At 35.8% G+C, this 22,258-nt stretch overlaps 2 protein-coding genes across 2 annotated transcripts in view; one reads left to right on the top strand and one right to left on the bottom strand.

The window, feature by feature from the left end:
* LOC306867871 (centromere protein P-like) overlaps positions 1–4,606 on the bottom strand; it is a 61,018-nt gene extending 56,412 nt beyond the window's left edge. The window contains exons 1-5 of the mRNA XM_079413804.1: positions 4,557–4,606; positions 3,873–4,010; positions 3,522–3,673; positions 3,336–3,424; positions 1,118–1,206 (exon numbers count right to left, since the gene is read on the bottom strand). Coding sequence (XP_079269930.1) covers positions 1,118–1,206; positions 3,336–3,424; positions 3,522–3,673; positions 3,873–3,997 — 455 coding nt within the window. The 5' untranslated portion in view covers positions 3,998–4,010; positions 4,557–4,606. The remainder of the gene's footprint in view (positions 1–1,117; positions 1,207–3,335; positions 3,425–3,521; positions 3,674–3,872; positions 4,011–4,556) is intronic.
* An 841-nt stretch (positions 4,607–5,447) lies between these two features.
* LOC306867205 (nucleolar protein 8-like) lies at positions 5,448–20,140 on the top strand (the record flags this gene model as incomplete). Its single annotated transcript, XM_079412796.1, is given in 13 exon segments — positions 5,448–5,577; positions 5,712–5,768; positions 5,851–5,929; positions 6,008–6,014; positions 6,018–6,158; positions 6,255–6,323; positions 6,661–7,732; positions 7,912–8,406; positions 8,505–8,593; positions 9,566–9,736; positions 9,801–9,858; positions 9,975–10,057; positions 19,886–20,140. Coding segments are annotated over 13 exon segments (2,706 nt in total), but the record flags the coding sequence as incomplete, so codon positions are not given.
* Positions 20,141–22,258: the final 2,118 nt, after the last annotated feature.

Here is a 22,258-nt window from a genome sequence, read left to right as displayed (position 1 = left end):
ATAGAACAGATTTGGAGAACTTTAGTAGATTTACCAGTGGATCCTCTGTAGTGAATGGGTGCCGTCAGAATGAGAATTAATTAACAGGACTCCAGATAATTAGTTAACATCTTATGAACCAGAAAAATGTGTCAGTGTTTCCCACACATTGATTTATTTGTGGCGACCTGCCACAATATCAACACTGATCGCCACAAACAAATAGATTTTTGTAAAGATGTTGAGTAAACATGAGCTCTGCACATTTCAAAGTTAAAAACGTGGCGCGGGTGTTTTTATAATGCATCTTTGAAGGGAACCGTCTGTCTTCAGAAAAGTTTAGATGTCATTTTTATCTCATCTTTCCTATTATGCTTGATAAAGTAGCTCTAAAAGCACCACTTTCAATAAGCCCGTCTGCTGTTTTATATTTACATTATCTACACACACACACACATATATATAAATATATATATATATATTTACACATACATTTAAATATAAATATATATATATATTTCCCTTGGGGAAATGCCGCCACACAGAGTGTAAGTCTGTGGGAAACACTGATGTGTGTTTGTAAGAATCCTTCATTAAGCCATTTTAACCTAAAAGTGCTGCTTCTCACCAAAATATGATCCATAATATGGCTTACTCCAGTGAAAAAGTTCATCCCCTGTCGTCCTCTCACATCAAAGTCCACCAGCATATTTGTTTACAACTGTTTTCACTTCTAAACTGTGCTAGATCTGTGCATATTTCTCTCCTGATTCAGACAAGAATTAATTTTATCACTGGAGAAAGTAATATAATGGTAGTGGACTTGTATTTTAGCCAGAGAATAGTTAAATGTTAAAAACATCTTAATGACAGATTCATTACAAACATACAGCTTTTTTACTTAAGATGTTAATTGATGGACTGGAGATTACTTGTGGATTATTGTGATGTTTTTATCAGCTGTTTGGACTCTCATTCTGACGGCACCCATTCACTGCAGAGCATGCATTGGTGAGCAAGTGATGCAATGCTAAATTTCTCCAAATCTGAAGAAACAAACTCATCGTCATCTTGGATGACCTGAAATTGAAATTCAAACACACCATTGATATTAAGGAGTTACCAATCATCACTCTACCTTGACACAAATGTGGAGAAATCTTTGAATTCAACACCATCCACAACGATATTGAGCTCTGTAACTCTCCTGAGCAGTGCATCATCCTCCTGTAATAAAACACAGTTTGACAAGATCAGAAATAGATAGTCTTAAACTTATCTGCATTTAGCATATTACCTGTCATGAGACTGAGGGTTTATGGGATTTCCTCTCTTCAGGAAAAATCTTTTTTATAGTGAAGACTGGAGCACGAATCTGCTTTTACTTCTTTATATAACGTTTCAAATTTATTCTCAACTATTCTCATTGTAAAGATTTTCACTGACTCAGCTTTAGATGTTCAAACACAAATAAAACTTTCATTATTAGAGTCATACTGATCTTCCCACAGGCTGCCAGTTTAAAATAACTTACAATTTTTACGAGTGCCATCAGTCACCAACCAACAATTCTGTTCTGAATCATTTAATGCGGCTATGTAAATATTTGTGCTAAGGAGGGCCCTCAAAGAGCTGGATTTATGCCTGTCATGAAGATTTCAGAGAAACAAGAAGAACTGGAAGAACTATAAATGCCGAGTCTAATCTGTTAAAGAGATGTTTTAAGACTGTCGCACAAATCTCTGATGTTGAAAGGAAATGTCAAGGATAAAATGGAGACATGCTGCCCTCTAGTGATGAGTATAAGAATAATCATCACAGTCTTCATCACTGGTTCCAATAACCATCATGGACTGTATAGAGTTTGAATGATTGTAGCTGATATATTACGAGAATTTCAGCACTTAACCACATTTTCTTAAGAAAAAATGAATGGCACTTTTTAATACAAAACATGTCATGATGTTGATCACTTACCTTTCTCTTCAACATGCCACATGATTTGAGGCATTACACAAACTATATAGGGTTCAGGATTTAAACAAACCCCTAACCATATGAACGAAAAATCATAGCAAGCACTACTAATAATTACAAAATAAAACCAAATAGCAAATAATTTACAGCATCTTAATATAAACTTTGTAAGTTTTAAGGCCATGGCCTGGTTGCAACAAACCCTGGCTACATGTTTGTCAGAAACAAATCCATCATTAAGGCATTTTAACTTCAAACCATTGCTTTTGGCCAAAAAATGACTCCATAATAACACTTCCTCCAGTGAAAAAGTCCATATGCATATTTCTCTCCTAATTCAACAGACAACTTTTTCACTGGAGAAAGCAATATTAAGGATAGAGAACTAGTAATTTGTCATTTGTTTATTACAAACACAGCTTTTGGCTTCACAATTAAGGGACTGAAGTCATGTCGATTACTTGTGGATTAGTGTGATGTTTTTATCAGTTGTTTGGACTCTCATTCTGGCGGCACCCATTCACTGCAGAGCATCCATTGGTGAGCAAGTAATACATTTCTCCAAATCTGTTCCAAGAAACAAACTCATCTACATCTTTGATGGCCTGAAGGTGAGTAAATCTTAAGCAATTTTTTTTTTTGGGGGGGGGGGGGGGGGGGGGGGGGTGAACTATTCCTAAGAAAAACCCAAAACTTGTAAAACAAATGATTACTAATGGTTTTCTTAAAGGGGTCATCAGATGCGACATGCACTTTTACAAGTTGTTTGAACTGAAGTGTGTGTTGGTGTGTGTACACAAAATGAAGACTTTGGAGTGGCCTAGTCAAAGTCCTGACCTGAATCCTATTGAGATGCTGTGGCATGACCTTAAAAAGGCGGTTCATGCTCGAAAACCCTCCGATGTGGCTGAATTACAACAATTCTGCCAAGTTGAGTGGGCCAAAATTCCTCCACAGTGCTGTAACAGACTCATCGCAAGTTATCGCAAACACTTGATTGCAGTTGTTGCTGCTAAGGGTGGCCCAACCAGTTATTAGGTTTAGGGGGCAAGCACTTTTTCACACAGGGCCATGTGGGTTTGGATTTTGTTTTCCCTTCATAATAAAAAAAACTTCATTCAAAAACTGCATGTTGTGTTTACTTGTGTTATCTTTGATTAATATTTAAATTTGTTTGATGATCTGAAACATTAAAGTGTGACAAACATGCAAAAAAAATTACAAATCAGGAAGGGGGCCAACACTTTTTCACACCACTGTATGCCGCCACAAATAGAGTGTAAGTCTGTGGGAAACACTGGTATATGTTAATTGTAATAAATAATACTTGTGTTAATACTATTAAGCGCATGCATAAATATTTTGTTGCTTCTTTGTACCTGAATCTCAGTCACTGCAAATTCAACCTGGAACAAAAGTACACTGCTGTGACCTGCAAGTCTGAGCTGCTGTACAAGTTTTCTTTCACCTGAAAAAACAACAGAAGTTAATAACCCTTATATACAACCTAAATTATTTTTCACATAAATTATTTCATATTTAAAAGCAAATTTCAAAAGACTCACTTTTGTGCAATGTCTTCACAAAACACTCATTTAGAGCGATCCCGCTGATTTCTGTCTGTCGTCTGAGGTTTTTTTCCAGCTCTCTGACGTCTGTTATAAGCTTTGAAAGAGTGTGTTTTTGTGCTCCTCCTCTTCCCTCATAGACTGACTTTCTGAAAGAAAAATGTAATTCATTTGATCCAGTCTACAAGTAATACATTTTCATTGCGAATATGCTTTTTTACGTCACAGAAAGACAGTACGTTTTTTGTTGTGGTTGTTGTTGTGTTAGCTTTTGCCTGTTTTTGTCCAGTTTACGCTGCTGCTATATGACAACAGAACAAAATCCATTGAAAGGTAGCTCATACTAACAGTTTCTGCTGTAGTCGATCTCCATGCTCTATGAAAATGGACCGTAAAGTCTCCTCCTGTTCAGCCTCCAGCATTTCAATTTCCTGCTGGAGCATCTGGATCTCTTCCTCATATTTCTGCTCCATTATCTTCCTCAATCTACCAAGAAACAGTATGAAAAAATACATATATATATATATAGAGACAGATAAAGATAAATAACTTCATGTTCTACATGATATACACAAAACTAGCCTAAATAATAACATTTGAATGCCAGTTTTGTTTTAATATGATGCAAAGGTTCTAATTAATCAGCTCAAAACGTCAAAAACCTTAACTTATCTAACCAATATATAAAATTTCAACAAAATATACAACAAACTAATTTCACTGCATCTGTCATTAAACTCTGTTGGAGATTCATATCATAAACGCGTTTATAAATTATCACAAACCGACAATTATCCTAACAGCTGCCCATATGTTATTTGTAAACCTTTATATTACTTTATATAGTTTCATAACGATATTTTGAGAGTAAATCAGATGATAGGAGGTCGATTTAACGAATCAACAAGAAGACAAGGTAAAAAAGAATCTAAAGTTGTAATATAAATATGAATTTTATTTCTTATATGGATTTAATAATTTGTGTAGAACTTATATCAAGCTTAAATCCAATGTTTAAAGGAATAAACTTACTTTAATGTTCTTCTGAAGGTAAATACTGCGACTTCTCGATTCTGACTGATTCAACTAAATCCCGCGTCAACACGGAACATACCACATGAGAACTGCAGGGGTGAACCGTACACCCTAAAGCATTTAAATGTTCATCTAAAAATCATTATTATGAAGTGACGTGTTTATATAACACATTGATTTCTTCGTATAATTATGATCGCGTATGGTAGAAATTGAGAAGTTGTCTAATATTGCTTTTCTTTATTCGGTGAGTATGTTTTGTCGATGGAACTTTCCAAAGCGTTGAGTTACATTCGCAAGAACCAAAAACACGTCCATGGCGTCACAGTGGAACAGTTACAGTGTAACATCAGTATGTGTACATGTGAATCTTTGGCATGGTCGTAGTCTGTTTTGAGTTTATGATAATACCTTTATTCTGCCTTATGGAATATTTTTAGGAACTGTTTAACGAAGATATGCTAAAGTATGACTCAAAAGTATTGAGAAATTAGGATCATACAGTCTGTACTTTTGTAATAATCACATGAGTCTCATATAAAAAATTACATAATTTGATACTTGTATGTTGTCTGTTTGCAATGCAGTTAAAACATTTGTACAAGGCATAGTTATAGGTACAGTACTGCATAATCTTTAGGAATTTAGTATCTACAATTATAATGCGTTTTTTAAAAATTCATAATAATTAAATAATTGTGCCCCCTTGAGCAACAATCATTGTCTGAACATTTGAATTTTTACCCACAATAGTTATATAATGTTGAGTCCATCACTGTTACGTGTCAGTAAATTTCTGCAATACTATGATTGTATTTTTTGATGCTTGACTTCTGTGTGGTTCATTATGTGTGTTTTGATGGTACACAGAACTGGTCGGTTGCATGAAATCTGGCCATAAAACGGTTGTACATCGGTGGTCTCGGACACACTGTGTCTGAGAAGGACCTCAAAGACAGATTTGGAAAATTTGGGGATGTGTCAGATGTGGAAATCATAACAAGGAATGATGAGAATGGTAAAAATTATATAAAACCCCCCAAAAAAGACTATTAAATGCAACAGAATTTAATGCAATATTTCTATTACTGTAACTGGGTATCTGTTCAATATTGTTTACTTATGCATAATATATTTGTGATCTATTTGCAGGAGCTTCTCTGAAAATATTTGGCTACATAAACATCACAGATGCTGAATACAAAAGATGTATGTAAAGTCATTTAATAAATTCTTTCTTGCTTTCTTTGTTGTGCAGTAAATCAATCTGTACATTTGCTTTTTTATACAGGTTCAGGCATCCTAAATAAATCCACATGGAAAGGTGGAACCTTGCTTATTCAGTTGGCAAAAGAAAGCTTTATAGATGGGTAAAAACTTTCTTCAACCAATAAATATTGGTTAAACTGTTTACTATATATATTCATTCTGTATGGGTTTTTTTCCAGACTTGCATAGGAACGACAGCAAATCGTTGAAAAGGCCAAGACACCAAAGATCATCCCTCAGGAGAAATTAGTGGATTCGTTTAAAGCGGCCGGCGTTGAGAATTTCCACATGAAAGCTGCAGTTCCAGGAACTGAAATTCCCGGCCATACGGTCTGTGTCATTTTCTTTTGCTAAAAACTTTTGTCCAGATGTAAAAATGAACAGATGCGGATTTAACATTGGTTTTGTGTTTGTCCACTCTTCCAGAATTGGGTCGTGAGTAAATTTGGGAGGGTACTTCCTGTCGTGAATCTGAAGTGTAAAGGAAAGAACAACATATCCTTTTCCATGTTACAATTCTAGGAAGATTTAGCGACTTAAAAGCATTGACACAGATATGTTTGCAAGTGCCATTTTGCTTGGAGGAACAAGTCATTGAGGTGTTCATAATCTAAAACAAGCAGATGCATTTTTCAATCTACATTTTTATATTGCAACATGCACACTTCAGTGTATTTTAACCTGTCATCTTCACCCTTTCTTGTCTTTTGACATTGGCTTTTTGTAGTGAAGTACCATCTTTAAAAAAAAAATTGTATTCTGGGATCATTATGAAGAGCAGAATCATCATACTTTCAATGTAATTCACTATCTAACCTTAACTCTTGAATACGTCTTTAAGTATGATCCATCCAAACACTGCCACAACATCAAGAGACTGGAGGCTGCGGATGACGTCACATCAGTGTCCCAGCTGACGTGGGAGATTAAAGGTGGAGATGATGAAATCAGTAAGAAAAGGCGAGGAGAGTTTCCAAAGCAGAAACCGTATCCCAAAAGGTCCAACATAGACTTGAGTTTGTTTCTGAGTAATTTGGCTCAGAGAAATGGAATTAATGCGGCTGCCACTGGATACAAAAACAAAGTGGCGATCCAACAAAATGGACTCTCCGCTGTAAAGAAAGGGAAACAAAAATCTGTTTGTGTTTTTGACAACGACTCTGACGATGAAATCAGAATGTTGGTTGCTCAAGAACATTTGAGGAACCCTAAACAAACCTCAACAGAGGATGACGACGGCAACCTGGAGGTGGTAGGAGATGATTTTGTTGTCAAGTCTAATGTTTTCTGGGGTGGAGTAGAACAAGATGACTTGAAAATATCCCTGCTAACTTCATCAAAAGACAATGAGGAATATGATTCTGCGGACACTGATGAAATAGTCATTCGGAGAAAGACCCAAAAAACACAAGTTGAATCTGCACCAGTTACTCAAGATTCCCCAACATTATCCAGTCAAACCAAGTCTTCATCTGAATCTGATCATGGTAGCGACGAGGCATCTGATGATGTTAGTGTAGATCCTGATTATGAAGCCATGATGGGGAACTGCTACCGTTCAAATCTTTCCCTAGCAGACTTGGAGCAGCTAGCTAAAAAAACAGAGGTGATTTCAGATGATGAATGTGTAGAAGAACCCAAAGACGAACTCAAGACCCCAAATGCACCACCCAAAAAAACAGGCAATAACCCAGAAGATATTCTCACTTCTCTTCTTGGAGACGACACCACTGAGAAAGAAAGTAAGAAGAAGAAGAATCAGGTAAACACTGTATCTCTTCCTGCTTTCATTGGAACGAAGGATCTCTTTGGAGGTCCAGAGCCCAGCCTGAAAAGAGTCGCCCAAAATATAAACTGTGAATCTCCTAAAAGACTCAAACAAGACCTGAAATTGAAAGAACAAAGCATCTCAGAAGATACAATTCAACCGCAGTCTTCAAACCATCTATCTCAACCGAAATGATCCATTTTAAATATACAAACAGCCTCAAAAAAACTTGAGAATATAGCGTCCATCTCAGAAGATGATTCTTCTAGTGAAGAATCAGAAATGAAGATGTCTTCACTTCTAAAACATCTTCAGCGTCACAATCAGTAAGAACCATCCCTGAAACCGAACTAAAGACTGTTAGCTCTAATACCTCAAACACCCCAAACAAACCCAATCAGACAAAGACCTCCAGATCCTCCAGCAGTGACTCTTCTAGTGAAGAATCAGAAAGTAGCGAGGAAGATGATCATGAAGATAGTGCTGGAGTTTTGACTTCTAAAACACCTTCAGTTGCACAAACTGTAAAAACCATCTCTAAAACTGAAATGAAGACTGTTAGCTCTAACAATTCAAAGACCCCAGTGAAACCCAATCAGACGAAGGCCTCCAGATCCTCCAGCAGTGACTCTTCTAGTGAAGAATCAGAAAGCAGAGAGGAAGAAGATAATGCTAAAGTCTCCATTTCTAAAAGGTCTTCAGCATCACAATCAGCAAAAATCAATCAATCAAACCCAATCAGACGAAGGCCTCCAGATCCTCCAGTAGTGACTCTTCTAGTGAGGAATCGGAAACTAGTGATGATGAGAAGTCCAGAACTCAGACAAAAGATTCTAAGCCTGACAATTAGAAGAACATTCAGGAGAATGTTGTTTCACATCAAATAGTTCTTCTATCAACTGTGATAGATGCTAAGAAACAACAGCGGGACAACCAGAAACGTCTTGCGGCACTGGAGGAACAGAGGAAACTCATTCAAGGTGCTCTTTCTAACATGGTGAGTAGAAGTAGTCCATAATACTTTGAAGTATTTTAAGTGAGGACGTACAATGAATCAGTAAATTATTGGTTATTGGTGGTTTTTTAGACATTTTGTTTAATTTAATAGTATCAGTCATATCTTATATTTAATTTTTCATGCTTGTTACCTCTGTCATCATCTAACTTAAAAAGTGAATCTAATGTATTGTACATTATAATGCTGTGATGCCTAAATTGATGTGTAGAATTTAAAATAAGTGATTTTTAAGTTTAAAGTGTTTTATTTTTTATTTATTCAGACAAAATACAGTCAAAGTTTTATATTGGCTATATCTTATTTATTTATTCATAAATAAATAATAAAGAAAAAATCCTGCACAGTGCTAAGGCTTGCAAAACTTGAAAAGTTGAAGGTTTTTCAGTCACATGACCTTCATCAGGTTTACAAACATTTCAAGTTATGTAACTAAAACTTTGCTAATAAATCAAAAATACATATTTTAGTTTTGTAAACTTCATTATTTTACAAAAAATGTTGTCCATGTTTGCCTTTGTATTTTTCATATGTTTTGATTATGTGAAGTTCATTGATTTATTGTACATAAATATTAATTATACAATGATAATTGGCTTATCTGTTGTGGCCTAAATTTTAATATCATTGTGTCTCTAATTTAAAGTCATAATTCACTGAAAATTTAATTGGTCTTGTATTGTTTTGAATCTTTTAGGCCTGGTTTCACAGACTAAGACAAGATTAGGCCATAGTTCAATTAGGGCATTTAAGTAATCTTTATAATCGTGCCTTAGAAAAAACATTACTAGTGTCCATCTTGAGACAAAACAAAGGCATTGATATATATTTTAAGATCAATCAGTGTAATTTTCATTCAGTTGAAACAGCTCAGACTTACATTTTAGTCTGGGTTTAAGCCTTGTCTGTGAAACCGGGGGTTAGTGTTACTTACTCTAACATGACGTTTTTCAGGACGCAGCAAAAGCAAACAAAAGCAAACACATTGTGTTTGATTCTGAGGATGAAGATGAGGATGAAATCACAAGCAGACCAGGACAACCATCAACAAACTTGAAAAAAAGCCTCTTTGAGGACGATTCAGTATCTGATGAAGATCAACAAACGTCCATGTTGAAAGAAAAGGCAAATATGGACCAAGATTGGAATTGGAAGTTTATTTTCTTGAACTCTTTGATTTGCTCTTCAGGTTTCCATCATAATTCCGCAGAAGAACAGCAGGCCAGGTCCCAGCAAGCTGTTTGACAGTGAAGATGAGGACAATCATTTCCAGATCAAGCCCCAGATCTTGTGGCCAGTTTGATCTTGACCCAGTTTGAGGTTGTGCTTTCAAAAACTCCATGTACAAATCTCTTTTCTTCAGAGGGGCCAGGAATGTTTTGTAGAAGTGTAAAACTACAAGACCAGAAGGAAACCTGGGAACAGAAGAGGACGTCGCTCAGAGAGGTACCACAGATCTGATTCATATGGAAAAATTATTAATAAAAGTCATCATTTCACTTCAACCAAAGCTAAATGTTTCATTATCCCTCCAACATTAAGTAAACTGTAAATGCACTATAGTTTGTGCATGTTATTGTGCCGTCCCATTGCTTGAAACATATTGTGGAATCCTAGTTTAAAACGGTTATGTGACATTTAAAAGTACTGAAATTTGGTTTGCATTTATGACTTGAATTACAGCTGTTTTCCCCCCAACAGGAGTGTCGCAAGAAACACAGAGATGCCAAAAGACACCAGAGGCCTTCACTGAAGACCTAAACAATTTCAAGTATTCAAAGACATTCTTTACTCAGAAGATGACCAGTTTTTTCCTGTTCTGTTTAATAGATGTAATTATTATTCAAAATAACAGTATCTAATCCATATTCTCTTTGTATGATTAAAATGATTTGAGAATAAATGCTGGTTTGTACCACTAGAGGGTGGTGTGATAATACTTTCATGACTATTACAGCTGGCTTAGTGTTTGTTTTCATTCCCCACTCACTTTCTCCAAACCACAGGTTCAGCCCACAAAGTTGTTTTCTAGAAAACCTACTCTGTGCTTTTTAAAGCCACATTAAAGATTGATTAACACATATGTTCTGCACAGTAGATCATGCAAATGCAAACATTTTTTGTTATTTGTTGTGATTCTTGCATGTAGTCGCTTAGAAAAGACTGCACAGTGTCGACAGCTACTATCTTACATTTGGGGAAAAATGCATTTTTATGCGCAAAAGTGAGTGAAATCTCTTCAACCTTGTCCTAGATACCATTTTGGCTAATGATAGTGATATTTGACCCCTAGTGTTTATTCTTACCCTTATTTGCAGACTCAAGCAGTTTCCACTTACTAGTGCAAAAGGGTAACAGAAGCCTTTACTATTACTTTACTCTTGTGCAAACTTCCAAAAATGCTTAAAGATTTCAGGTTATTCAGTAAGGTTTTGATAACAGATATATTTTTGTAATTTAGACTCATGTTTTCACATAGAAATATATCTAATATATGAAATACATATCTTATAATGAAAGTTAAAATTTGCATATGTGTACAAGTTAAAATATATATATATATACACACACACACATATATATATTTTTGAGACTGCTCACTTTTTAGCTTTTGTAACTTTTTGGATTTATTGTAGTTCAAATTAATATTTTGGAAAAATTGAAGCATGCCTCACTTAAATCGCGATTTTGATTAGACTGTGAAATTTTCAAAAAGTCAGGCAAGTTGGCTGTGAACGTGTTTAACGTCAGCCAGTGCAAAGGCCAAGAATGAAACATGCAATCACTCGAGCAAAAAATCTCGCACTGTTATTTTCGTCTACTGATAAAACCCTTAATAAATCTACAGGAACCATTTGGCTCTGCCCAGCTATCATACATATTGTGTGTGTGTTTTCAAGAATATCATTGTACCATTGACTACGTGTTTGATTGATGGTGGTTTTGATCACTATAGGCAAAGCGGCACGTATGTGGCTCTGAACTATAGTCATACTGTGTTCTCTGAATAAACAGGATGCTGTGGTTTCCGATTTCACTGTGACATCACAACTGGTGTCGCCCGTGAAGGAAAGAAGCAGCTGTTCTTCGGTGACATAAGTCCCCCAAAACTGCGATTTTGTGTTACCAAGTCCTGTTTTTGGCCATCAGCTTTGATCATTGTTATTGCTGGAACTTTCTAGATCAAATGGAAGGCGCTCTGTCATCATGTTCAGATGTTTTGAGTGATTTTTAGCATGTTGCTAAAGCAAGAATGTTAAATGTGGTAGTTAGCATGTCGCTAATGGGTTTTAAAAGAAAGGGTTTTTTCAAGTTCATCCTTCAATGTATGTTTGTGGGAGTTTTTACCTGGTTTTCTAAAAACGCAATCAAAAAATTAATAACTCGCCTCTCCTCAACAAAACACATGATCTGACATAATGTTTCTAGCACAGATATACAAGATTCTTGAGTTGCTATGTGATTCTATGAAGATTAAGGAAGTTTTATGTTGTTCCTCAGGTTAGCATTTGGTGTCTTCATCTGTTAAAGCACCAGTAGTAGATGTTTTTCTAATGAGCTAGCAAATAGTCCTTTGTGTAGGTTAAAAATGGCTATGTAAAACCCATTTTGGTTCTACTTGCAGCATTTATTTTCCAAAGCTGATCTCACATTTAGGCTTTGTGATGCTAACTGTAATGCTAATGTGTGAATGGGGGATGGTAAGCCAAAAAACAGTTCTTCATTCTCCATTTTAACATTAACTGAGCACATTTTAAAGTCTCTTTCTTGTTTTTTCACCAGTTATGTTAGAAAAGATTAGCAAGCTGTTTGACAGATATTAATAAACACTTGTTTTTTTATGACAAAGGGAGGCTAATTTTTGAGCGGGCTGGAACCAGATGTGTGCTGGTATGAAATATTTACATTTTACTTCATAAATTCCTCTCATAGTGGGAATAGCTTCCACAGTTACCTGTTACTAATGCCTCAGCCAGCTCAAAAAGGCAGAGTCACGTGACTAGCCTGCATCCGACTAGAATAACAGCCCTTCCCCCAAATGACATACAGACACACAGTGCCTGCAAGTGTAAACTGAGGTTTTACGCACATATTGAGCTGCTTTGGACTTCATATCTTATATAAATACACAAACTGTGAAAATTCTTTCAAAAAAATATTAGCTTTAGCATTGCTGGATTGAACTGATTGATGTATAGCTGCAGTCTGTAGCAACAGATGCTATTATGCAAGACTTTGCAATGATCTGTCATGGGTTTACTTATGAAAAAACTCTTAAAAATCAGTACTTTTCCATACTAAAATGCCTTGTGTGTTTTTCACCCCAAACACTCCTCCCTCTGTTCCTCAAATCCCACCCTGTCCTGCCCCCAAACTTCTCAAAGAGGACTTGTTTGGATCTATAACTATTACTGTTCACATCCAAGCATAAGGCTCGGATAACAGCGGCGTCTTCCACGATAGGACGAGGCTAATATGAGGGGCTGTCATCAACGGCCATTTTAAAGGCTTCCTGCTCTCTGATTTGCTGTTGCTTTGGCTAATCAGGTTAGTGTGTGACAACAGGAATGTCTGTTTTTGCACCGAGTGATATCAAAATACCCCTCTTCCAGCCCTCCTTAGTTTTACACAAACACAAAAATGAGCTATGAGGCAAAATATAAAAAAAGAAGGAAAGGGGGTGTGTCGACTGGCACCAAAATTAGCAGTGTTTTAATATGCTTGAGTTTTAGTTATTCAAAGGCAGATAGTTAGTTAAGGGGTGTGTCACTGTACGGGTGGATCTTGTTGCACAGTAACAGTTAGAAAAGCTGAAAAGCTACAAATGTCTTCATTTCAAGCTTTCATGTGTATTTGTAGTGTTGTTCTCAATGTAAAAGCGTATACTTGAAAGATACGAGGATAATTTTGTAAAAGTTGTACTGAATTTTTGTGTTAAAGATGCAATTGTGTTAAAAATTCTTCTATTTTGCATTGTTTTCGTGATGAACCATATTTTAACCATATAATTTTAGTAAAAAACTGAATTGAGTTAGAATTTAATTTAGTTTCTTTGTATTTTGTCATATTTTACTTTACCCTATTTCCAAATAATTACCTTTTTTATTTAATAGCTATGCATTAGTGATGACAGTGAGTCTAGTAACTTTTCACTACAAAAGGCCAAAAATTGAGGGCTGTGAGTTGAAATGCTGCATTATATCTAATGGTATTATTGTATTTGACTTTTTTTTTAGAAATTAAATGTCAAATTCTCTACATTTCAATGCAACAATTAAAAAGAAAAAAAAATAATGATCTAGCAACATCATCCATGTACATTTTTAATGTTTTACTGTAAACTTTCATAAATGTGTTACTTTACAGTTTTACTGTAAACTTTCATAAATGTGTTACTTTACAGTTTTACTGTAAACTTTCATAAATGTGTAACTTTACAGTTTTACTGTAAACTTTCATAAATGTGTTACTTTACAGTTTTACTGTAAACTTTCCTACCCGTTTGTTTGTAACCTTAAGTGTTTAAATGCCTTTAAACTGATGCTGATTTACTGTCCGGACATCGTAATTGTACTCCTTTAAATGACTGACTTTAAATAATTGTGATGCTCGTAATAAAGCATCTGTTTCCTGTGGAAGACATTAGATGAGTCATTTCGAAAATGCCTTAAACATACAGGAACCACCTAAAATAATACAGTCACTGGCCTGTTAGTGAAACCATTTACATTAAAACCAGTTAGTGAGCAGTAATGCACTGAAATGTGTCGATTTACTTTATAGATGCAAAGTAAATGTTCTCCAGCCAACTGTTTTGCCCGTGTAGAAGTTGCTTTCTCAATGCTACACTGTGTTGTGGTTTGTTACCAGTATTGCTATATGCAGCTGCTAAGATGTTCTGAAGGTTTTTAGCATGTTGCTACATGAACCATGTGGTTTTTAGTTCTGTAGATATGGCTCTGGCCAAATTAAACTAGATATGAGAAACAGCAACAGGGATGCTTCCCTTAACACTGCCTTTAGGGAAACACCTAGAAATATTAGGGATTCACCTAACAATACTATTAATGCCGTCAGATTGTCTTCTTGGAATCAAAGTGGTTCGTTTATAGAAGTGAGAATCACATCCATAAAATGACGTCAAACATAACAGCAGCTGGGTACAAAGTCACAGAGGGAGAATCCAAAATGGCAGCATTGACACGACAGTGGTATTGTTACACAACAGTTTTATTGTTATTGAAACCATTAAATCGGTCTGTTTTTTGCTAATTGAAAATTTTACAATTTTTAATTTTTTTGAAAATAAAATCCAATAAAATATAAAAATAAAATAAACTAGAAATCTTGTACTAAAATTACTAAAACTGAAATAAAAATATATTAACATTTTTATATATTGTTATTATTATTTGGTCATTTAGCAGACACTTTTATCCAAAGCGACTTACAAATGAGGACAACAGAAGCAATCAATTGTAGTATTAAAACAACTAAAAACAGATCCAAAGCTAAAACTTTATAAATACTACCTATACCCATTTTAAAAATAAAGAAATTAAATAAAAATGACAAATGCATACAACAAAATTTCAAAACTTAACATTTAAATGAAAAACAACAAAGCTAAAAGCAATTCAAAATATTAAAGAACAAAAGGTACGAGTATAATAATGATTGTAACATAATACTAGGCAAAACACCAAAAATACACACACACACACTTAACTAAATGATTACATTTAAAACTAAATCTGAAAATCAAAAAATAAAAGCTAATTCAAAATATTAATAAATACTATAAAAATATGGCCCAATGCCAGGACACATTTTTTCTATGGATTTTTTTTTCTTACAGCGTATAAATAATTGTAAAATAACACCGCAAAATAAAACAGTTCTGATGTAATGCATAAAGGCTACATTCCTGATATCTATGTTTCATTTAAAGTCATATACAAGTGAGGGGATGCACAAAGGTCAACACTTTCTTCCTCTCTGACAATGAAAAACCCCATTTTACTTTCAAAAGCTTGTGCATTTCTGACTAAAACAGTCCCGTTGATCAAACACCAGCACTCAAACCTCTTCAGGCTGACAGAGACAGATCATCGGCATGAGACGGGGCGGTTTCTGTCGCATGATTTGCTCAATATTGGGTGTAGGAGGCACTTTATTGTTGGAGACGTCTGTGAAGGAGAGGATAGGATAGGATATAGAGGGAAAGGGAGGGGGCGTAAAACATGAAGCGCAGCCTTTGGGCCTGTTAGGAGATTAAGCTACGTGCGAGAGGAAGAGAGCGAGCCAGCAGGAGGGAGAGAGGCAATTGGGATTGAGTGTTCTCTTATATCATTATCTCACTGAATAATCCTGCTCGCAGCGTCTTTGCCAGCGGGGGAAGGGAATGGACCAGACCCACACATTCACAGCCTATGGGTCGTGCCTTCACCTTATCTGCTGCTTTTGCGCTATGCTGCTTTTGTTGCTATTTTAGAAAAACAGATCTTGTTTGCGCTGCGTGAATGTTGTTCAGCTAAAGTCATTCACATTTATGTATTTGACAGACACTTTTATCCTAATCAATGGGTTGAGTCCTTCACGGTGCATTCAAGCTACATTTTTAGCAGTTCATTAGCAGTTAGCGTTAACCGCTAACAGGAAAATATTCTTAAAATGCAAAAGTCATTGATTTAAACAATAAGGTACATTTTTCCATGCTGAGAAAAATAAAAACAGCTAAAACTAGTCATGCTGGTTGGTATTTCTGGTTGGTTTGAGCTGGTCAGGTCAGTGTTCCGCTGGTTGGTCAGCTGGTCTTCCGCTCTGACCAGCTAAGACCAGCCAGGCCAGCAAGTGGTCAAAAGCCTTCTAAAACCAGCCTGCAATCCAGCTATGACCAGGCTGGAAGACAACTCTTTTTTTCCAACAAGTTAAGAATGTAATTAAAGGGATAGTTCACCCAAAAACGACAATTCTGTCATTAATTACTCACCCTCATGTCGTTCCAAACCCATAAGACATTCGTTCATCTTCGGAACACAAATAAAGATATTTTAATAGCTTTGTGACACTCCATAGAGAGCAAAGGAACTACCATGTTCAAGACCCAGAAAGGTAGTAAGGACATCGTTAAAATAGCCCATGTGACATCAGTGGTTCAACCATTATGTTATGAAACTACAAGAATAGTTTTTGTGCGCAAAGAAAATAAAAATAGTGACTTTAATCAACAATTTCTTCTTTTCCTTGAGTAAACAATAATTCTTATAATGGTATAGCGCTAACTTCTAATTAACTGCTAAAAATATATCTTGAACGGCCTTTGAGTTTGTAAAAGTGTCTGTCAGATACATAATTATAAATGTCCATGACTTTAGTACAGCAACTTCTATGCAGGGTAAAAACAACCAAACAAAAAGTTACTGATTTAAGCAACAAGGCACATGTTTATGGCTAAAGAATGTAGTTAACTACTCCTTTAGCTGTGATTATACTCACAATGGTTGTAGCATCAAATGCTATAGTGATTACTGTCAACAAACTGCTACAAACATAGCTTGAACACACTGTAGATGCGTCCCAAATCGCGTACTTGTGTACTATTTATGGCTTTTGCAGTATAAATAGCGCAAATAGTGCGTTCACACTGAAAATCCAAAATGAAAAAGTGCACTTAGAAATGCCCGGATGATGCACTTAAATAACCAAAAAAAAATTAAATAAAAATTAAGTGTGGAAGGAGAGAGGGGAAGGGCTATCAGACACAAAATAACCTAATAAAATTCATACACTATACAGTACATAGTGTATAGTGTGTCTTTTGGGACGCAGTTTGGATAAAAGTCATATACATAATGTAAACATCAATTACTTTGGTGCAACAACATCTATGCAGTGCAAACAAGAAAAGATTACTAAAGAATGTATAACTTAGCTGTAATTATACTCAAAACGTAGCATAGCCTCAGATGGCACCAACTGCTAATGAACTGTTAAAAATGTATTGAACGGTCTGAAAGTCACTTTTCATAAAAGTGTCTGTCAAATATATAAATGTAGATGTAGACATTGATGATTTTAGTGCAACATGCAGTGTGAACAAAGGTTATTGATTTAAGCAAAATGTACGTGTTTATAATGTTAACTGCTAATGAAATGTTAAAAATGTATCTTTAATGCACTGTGAGTCCCTTTGGATAATAGTGTCTGACAGATATGTAAATGTGAATTAGATTAGCGCAACAACATCTATTTTTTAACCACACTCTTTAGCCATAAATATGTTTAAATATACCTTACTGCTTAAATCAATAACTTTTTCATCTCCAAACTCACAAAACCAGTCATAAGGGTCAATTTTTCGAAATTGAGATTTATACATCATCTGAACGCTGAATAAATAAGCTTTCCATTGATGTATGGTTTGTTAGGATATGACAATATTTGAAAATCCTTTAAAGTTGAAAAAAATCGAAATATTGAGAAAATCTCCTTTAAAGTTGAAGTTCTTATCAATGCATATTACTAATGAAAAACGAGATTTGGATATATTTACAGTAGGAAATTCACGAAATATCTTCATGGAACATGATCTTTACTTAATGTCCTAATGATTTTTGGCATAAAAGAAAAATCAATAATTTTGACCCATATAATGTATTTTTGGCTATTACTACAAATATACCCCATGAGACTGGTTTTGTGCTACAGGGTCACATATAGCCATTTTCAAGGAAAAAAGTTGGGTTACTTTCTAAAATGCTTTGTTTTTAAAGCACACACTTACATTGCAGGATGATTCAGTGACATTTGATGGTGTAAAAACACTCTGGATCATGGCAACATGCTAGTTTGTATTGATAACTCACTCGGCCTGTCAAACAGTTATGAGTCAGTCTGACATGCCTCTGGTCTTGCATGCCATGACATGTCATTGAGAGAGAAATAGAGGACGTGATTGTGCACCTCTTCCACCCAAAGTTTACAGCATAGGTCACAGATTTGTTTCTATAGCAAAGGCCTTTGAGAGGAACCCATCCCCCACAAAACACACACATCCACCCCAGCCCTCAACTGTAGCCTGGCTCTTGAGCATTTAAAGGTACAGCGCACATTTTAGTTTGCATGTTAGAAAGCATGTAAAGTTTTTCCGTTTTTTTCTGTAGTATTAGCCTGTGCAGATTTTTGCATTTTCCAGTCTTGACCACTGTTGGAATTGACTGTAATTGATTTGTTTTTTAATGTTTTATATGCAACCAAAATACAACTAATTAGGATTTACTTGGCGTTAGTCTCCATTGTGGCTTGTTTTGCTTTTAATTTGTTGTTCATTGACTAAATTTTAACACATACAATATATTTTGCCAATGACAAATGTCTCATCAAAATCTAGACACATTTATCTGACGCGATTAATGTTGGAGACACTGTTATCTAAATCAGCTTATTAAGGATTTTTACAAAATTTTATGAAATTGCACAAAGTTTACAAAGACATTTTTTTATTTGAGGAATGTGTACTGATTACTCACGCACAATAGGAAGAGGAACGGGTATTGAATAAGGTCATTGTTCATGTAATGTTGGCTTTCATTGGTTTCATAGATATAAATATGAAGTACTTTTATAAAAGATAAAGAAAAGGAGAACGAGGCATGCATGGAGAGCCAGGTCTAACATTACTGACAGAATCTTGTGTTTACTAAAGTCCCAGCTTGACTGTTAGCAGTCGTTATCCTGTTTTCCCCTCCTCCCACCATCAGTGTCTCACCATCAAGATCTTCTGCTTCTTTGGAACCTTATTCTTCCTTATTTGAGAGTTTCAGTTTGAATTCTATATTGAAATTATACATTTCCTCCCAAAATGTCATGTACATAATATAACTGCTATACTTATTTTTCTGTTATTTAACATGTTTTTGTTATATTTGTTTAATTCAATCATGAATATTGAGTGTCGATGTTAACTAGGAACTAAAGTACATTTTGCGTTGCACTCGGACATTTTTAAAAAAGGTGCAACAGGAAAAACACATATTTGGTCAGAAATTATTCTCTGTGTGTGTATTACAAAGTTACTCGTGTTTGAGTGAAGAAGTAAAAAAGATGGTTTTCATTTTTGTTTTTTGAACCGGATATTTTCAAGTGAACTCATTTCCCTCTTGGTTATATGCAGCCAGCGAGGTATGTGTATTACGTTTGTGTTTCCCGAGTGTATTTGTATTTACCTCTTTATAGTGTATGTGAACAAATCTTTACATTGTTATACTGTAGTTTGACGGTGGATTCATTGATGGTGAACGTGATGTGAAGGATGACAAGAGCAATAAATCCATCAGTAACCAGAACCACGGTGTCGTTTATTTCCTGGAGGGAGTGAAAGTCAAACTCGACTGCGTCAACGTTCCCGAACCTGCTCGTGCTCGGCCCGGACCTGCTGTGTTACAACTCGGCAAGACGGGAACTAACGTTATACAGATAAGCCCATGTTTAACATTAAGGACCTGCAGCTCATCAGTGTTTCATTAAGACGTCCATAAGTCAGACACTTACGCTTGTGTTCTGAAAGGTGACAATAAGTTTGAACACTACAAAGGACTGTTTTGTAACCTTAATAATGCCTGTGGTTTTAAATTGTATAAGGGAAATTTATTGATATTGTCTATTGAAGAAAGTAAGTGACAATTTGAAGGAGAATTATTTTGTGCACATTTTAAGCTGGCCAATATCTTTCAGTTTTTTGAAGTTTTTATTATTTTCTAAGTATGTTCACTTAAATGTGGCCATAAGCATCTTGTCAAGTGTAATTGACTAAGCCTGTACAGTGTTTTGCTTTAATTGAAGGGTTGATCTAAAGGACATTGACCTAATTTAATTTGATTGTTCACTTCAGTTTTGTAAAAAAAAAAAAAACTTTTCTGCTGTTAATTACACAGCTAATGTTAAGTGAGTACAGCAATTTCCCAGATAATGTAAGATGTCACAAACAAGTGAAAAGGAACAAGGGTCAGAGAAGTCTGTCGTTGTACAACAAGTAGTACAGCCTGTAAGGCCTCGTAGAAGTGAAAGAGATCGAACATTAACAGAAAAGGGTAAGGAATTTCAGAAGGAAAAGGTGAAAGGATTATTACTTCGCTTTGACAGTATTTATGAACGCTGGAAGGTTCTGACTAAGGTGGCTAAAAAATCTGTAATCAAACAAAATCCCAGTGATATCCTTCAAGAACACATTAAAGGTATTCAAAGAGAAGAATCTGAGCTGAACAGTGTGTATGATGAATACCGAAAGATTGACAGCCCAGCTCATGACATGAGACGCAAGTTGGACAGATGTGCATCCGTCACCAGAATTGTAATACAGAATGCACAGTCTCAAATTCAAGGAAATGAGGAGGAGATTATTTGGCCTGATGCTTCATCTGTATTTGCGTCTTCAACCTCCAGTGTTTCATTTCAGGGCAGTAATTCTAAGTCTAATTCCATTCACTCTTCTGTATCCTCATCCAAAAGACAAGAAGCTGCTGCTGAGTATGCGCATACACAGGCTGTATTGAAGATTATGGGTGAACAAGAAAGCCACCAAGCAGAATTGCAGAGACTTGAAGCTGAGGATAGGTTGATAGCTGAAGACCAAGAAGCAGCTGCATTAACTCGCCGTCTTCAAAGAGAAAAGGAAGAAATCGAACGCAAGATAGAAAGAGAAAGACAAGAGGCTGCTCTATTAAAGAGTCAGCATGAAGAGAATGCTGCAAGAAAAAGGTCAGTTGAAAATTTGAAAAGAGAGCTTGAGCGTTTGGAAGAGTTGAAGAGGCTTAATGCAGCCAAAGCAAAGCTTCAAGTGTACAATGCAAATGAGTTCTATCCAACCCAAGACTTTGTACCACAAAACTTTAAAGCTGAGATGCCTACTGATATGCAGATAATCAATCAAGCGAGTTTTGCTGATCAGCATCCACCACCACTCAGAGATGTGACTCCAAGAAGTGAACTCCAAAATGACATGCGAGAGCTGGTGAAGGTCTTAGCTGAAGCTATGACAGCAAACAGGTTACCCATTCCAGAGCCTTCAATCTTTAGTGGAGATCCACTCAAGTTTAATCATTGGAAATCGTCCTTTCAGACACTTATAGAGAAAAAGAATATTCCAACTCCAGAGAAAGTCTTCTTCCTTCAAAAATATGTCGGAGGAGCTGCTAGAGAAGCCTTAGAAGGTCATTTTTTGGCTGGTTCAGAAGATTCATACAATGCAGCATGGGATCTGCTCAATGAAAGGTATGGCCAACCCTTTGTAATTGCCAAGGCTTTCCGAGACAAACTACATGCATGGCCAAAATTAGCTTCAAAGGAGAGTGCTGAGTTGAGGAAATTTGTGGACCTTTTACGCAGTTGCGAAAGTGCTATGGCTAATAATGAAAGTCTCCACATTCTTAATGATGGAATTGAGAATCAAAAACTTGCTGCCAAGTTACCTGACTGGTTAAGCTCCGGATGGAACCGAACAGCCACACAATATCTACTTGAACACGGAAGGTTCCCAAGCTTCAGTTATTTTGTGACGTTCCTTTCAATGGAGGCTAGCATCGCTTGCAACCCCATTACATCCTTCCATGCTTTACGACAAATTGAGTCTGATAAAGCAAGGATCAG

The sequence above is a fragment of the Barbus barbus genome (genome assembly GCF_936440315.1).
Source record: "Barbus barbus genome assembly, chromosome: 49".
NCBI lineage: Eukaryota > Metazoa > Chordata > Actinopteri > Cypriniformes > Cyprinidae > Barbus > Barbus barbus.
The sequence above is the reverse complement of the archived record's forward strand: the minus strand, read 5'-3'. Positions and strand labels throughout refer to the sequence as shown.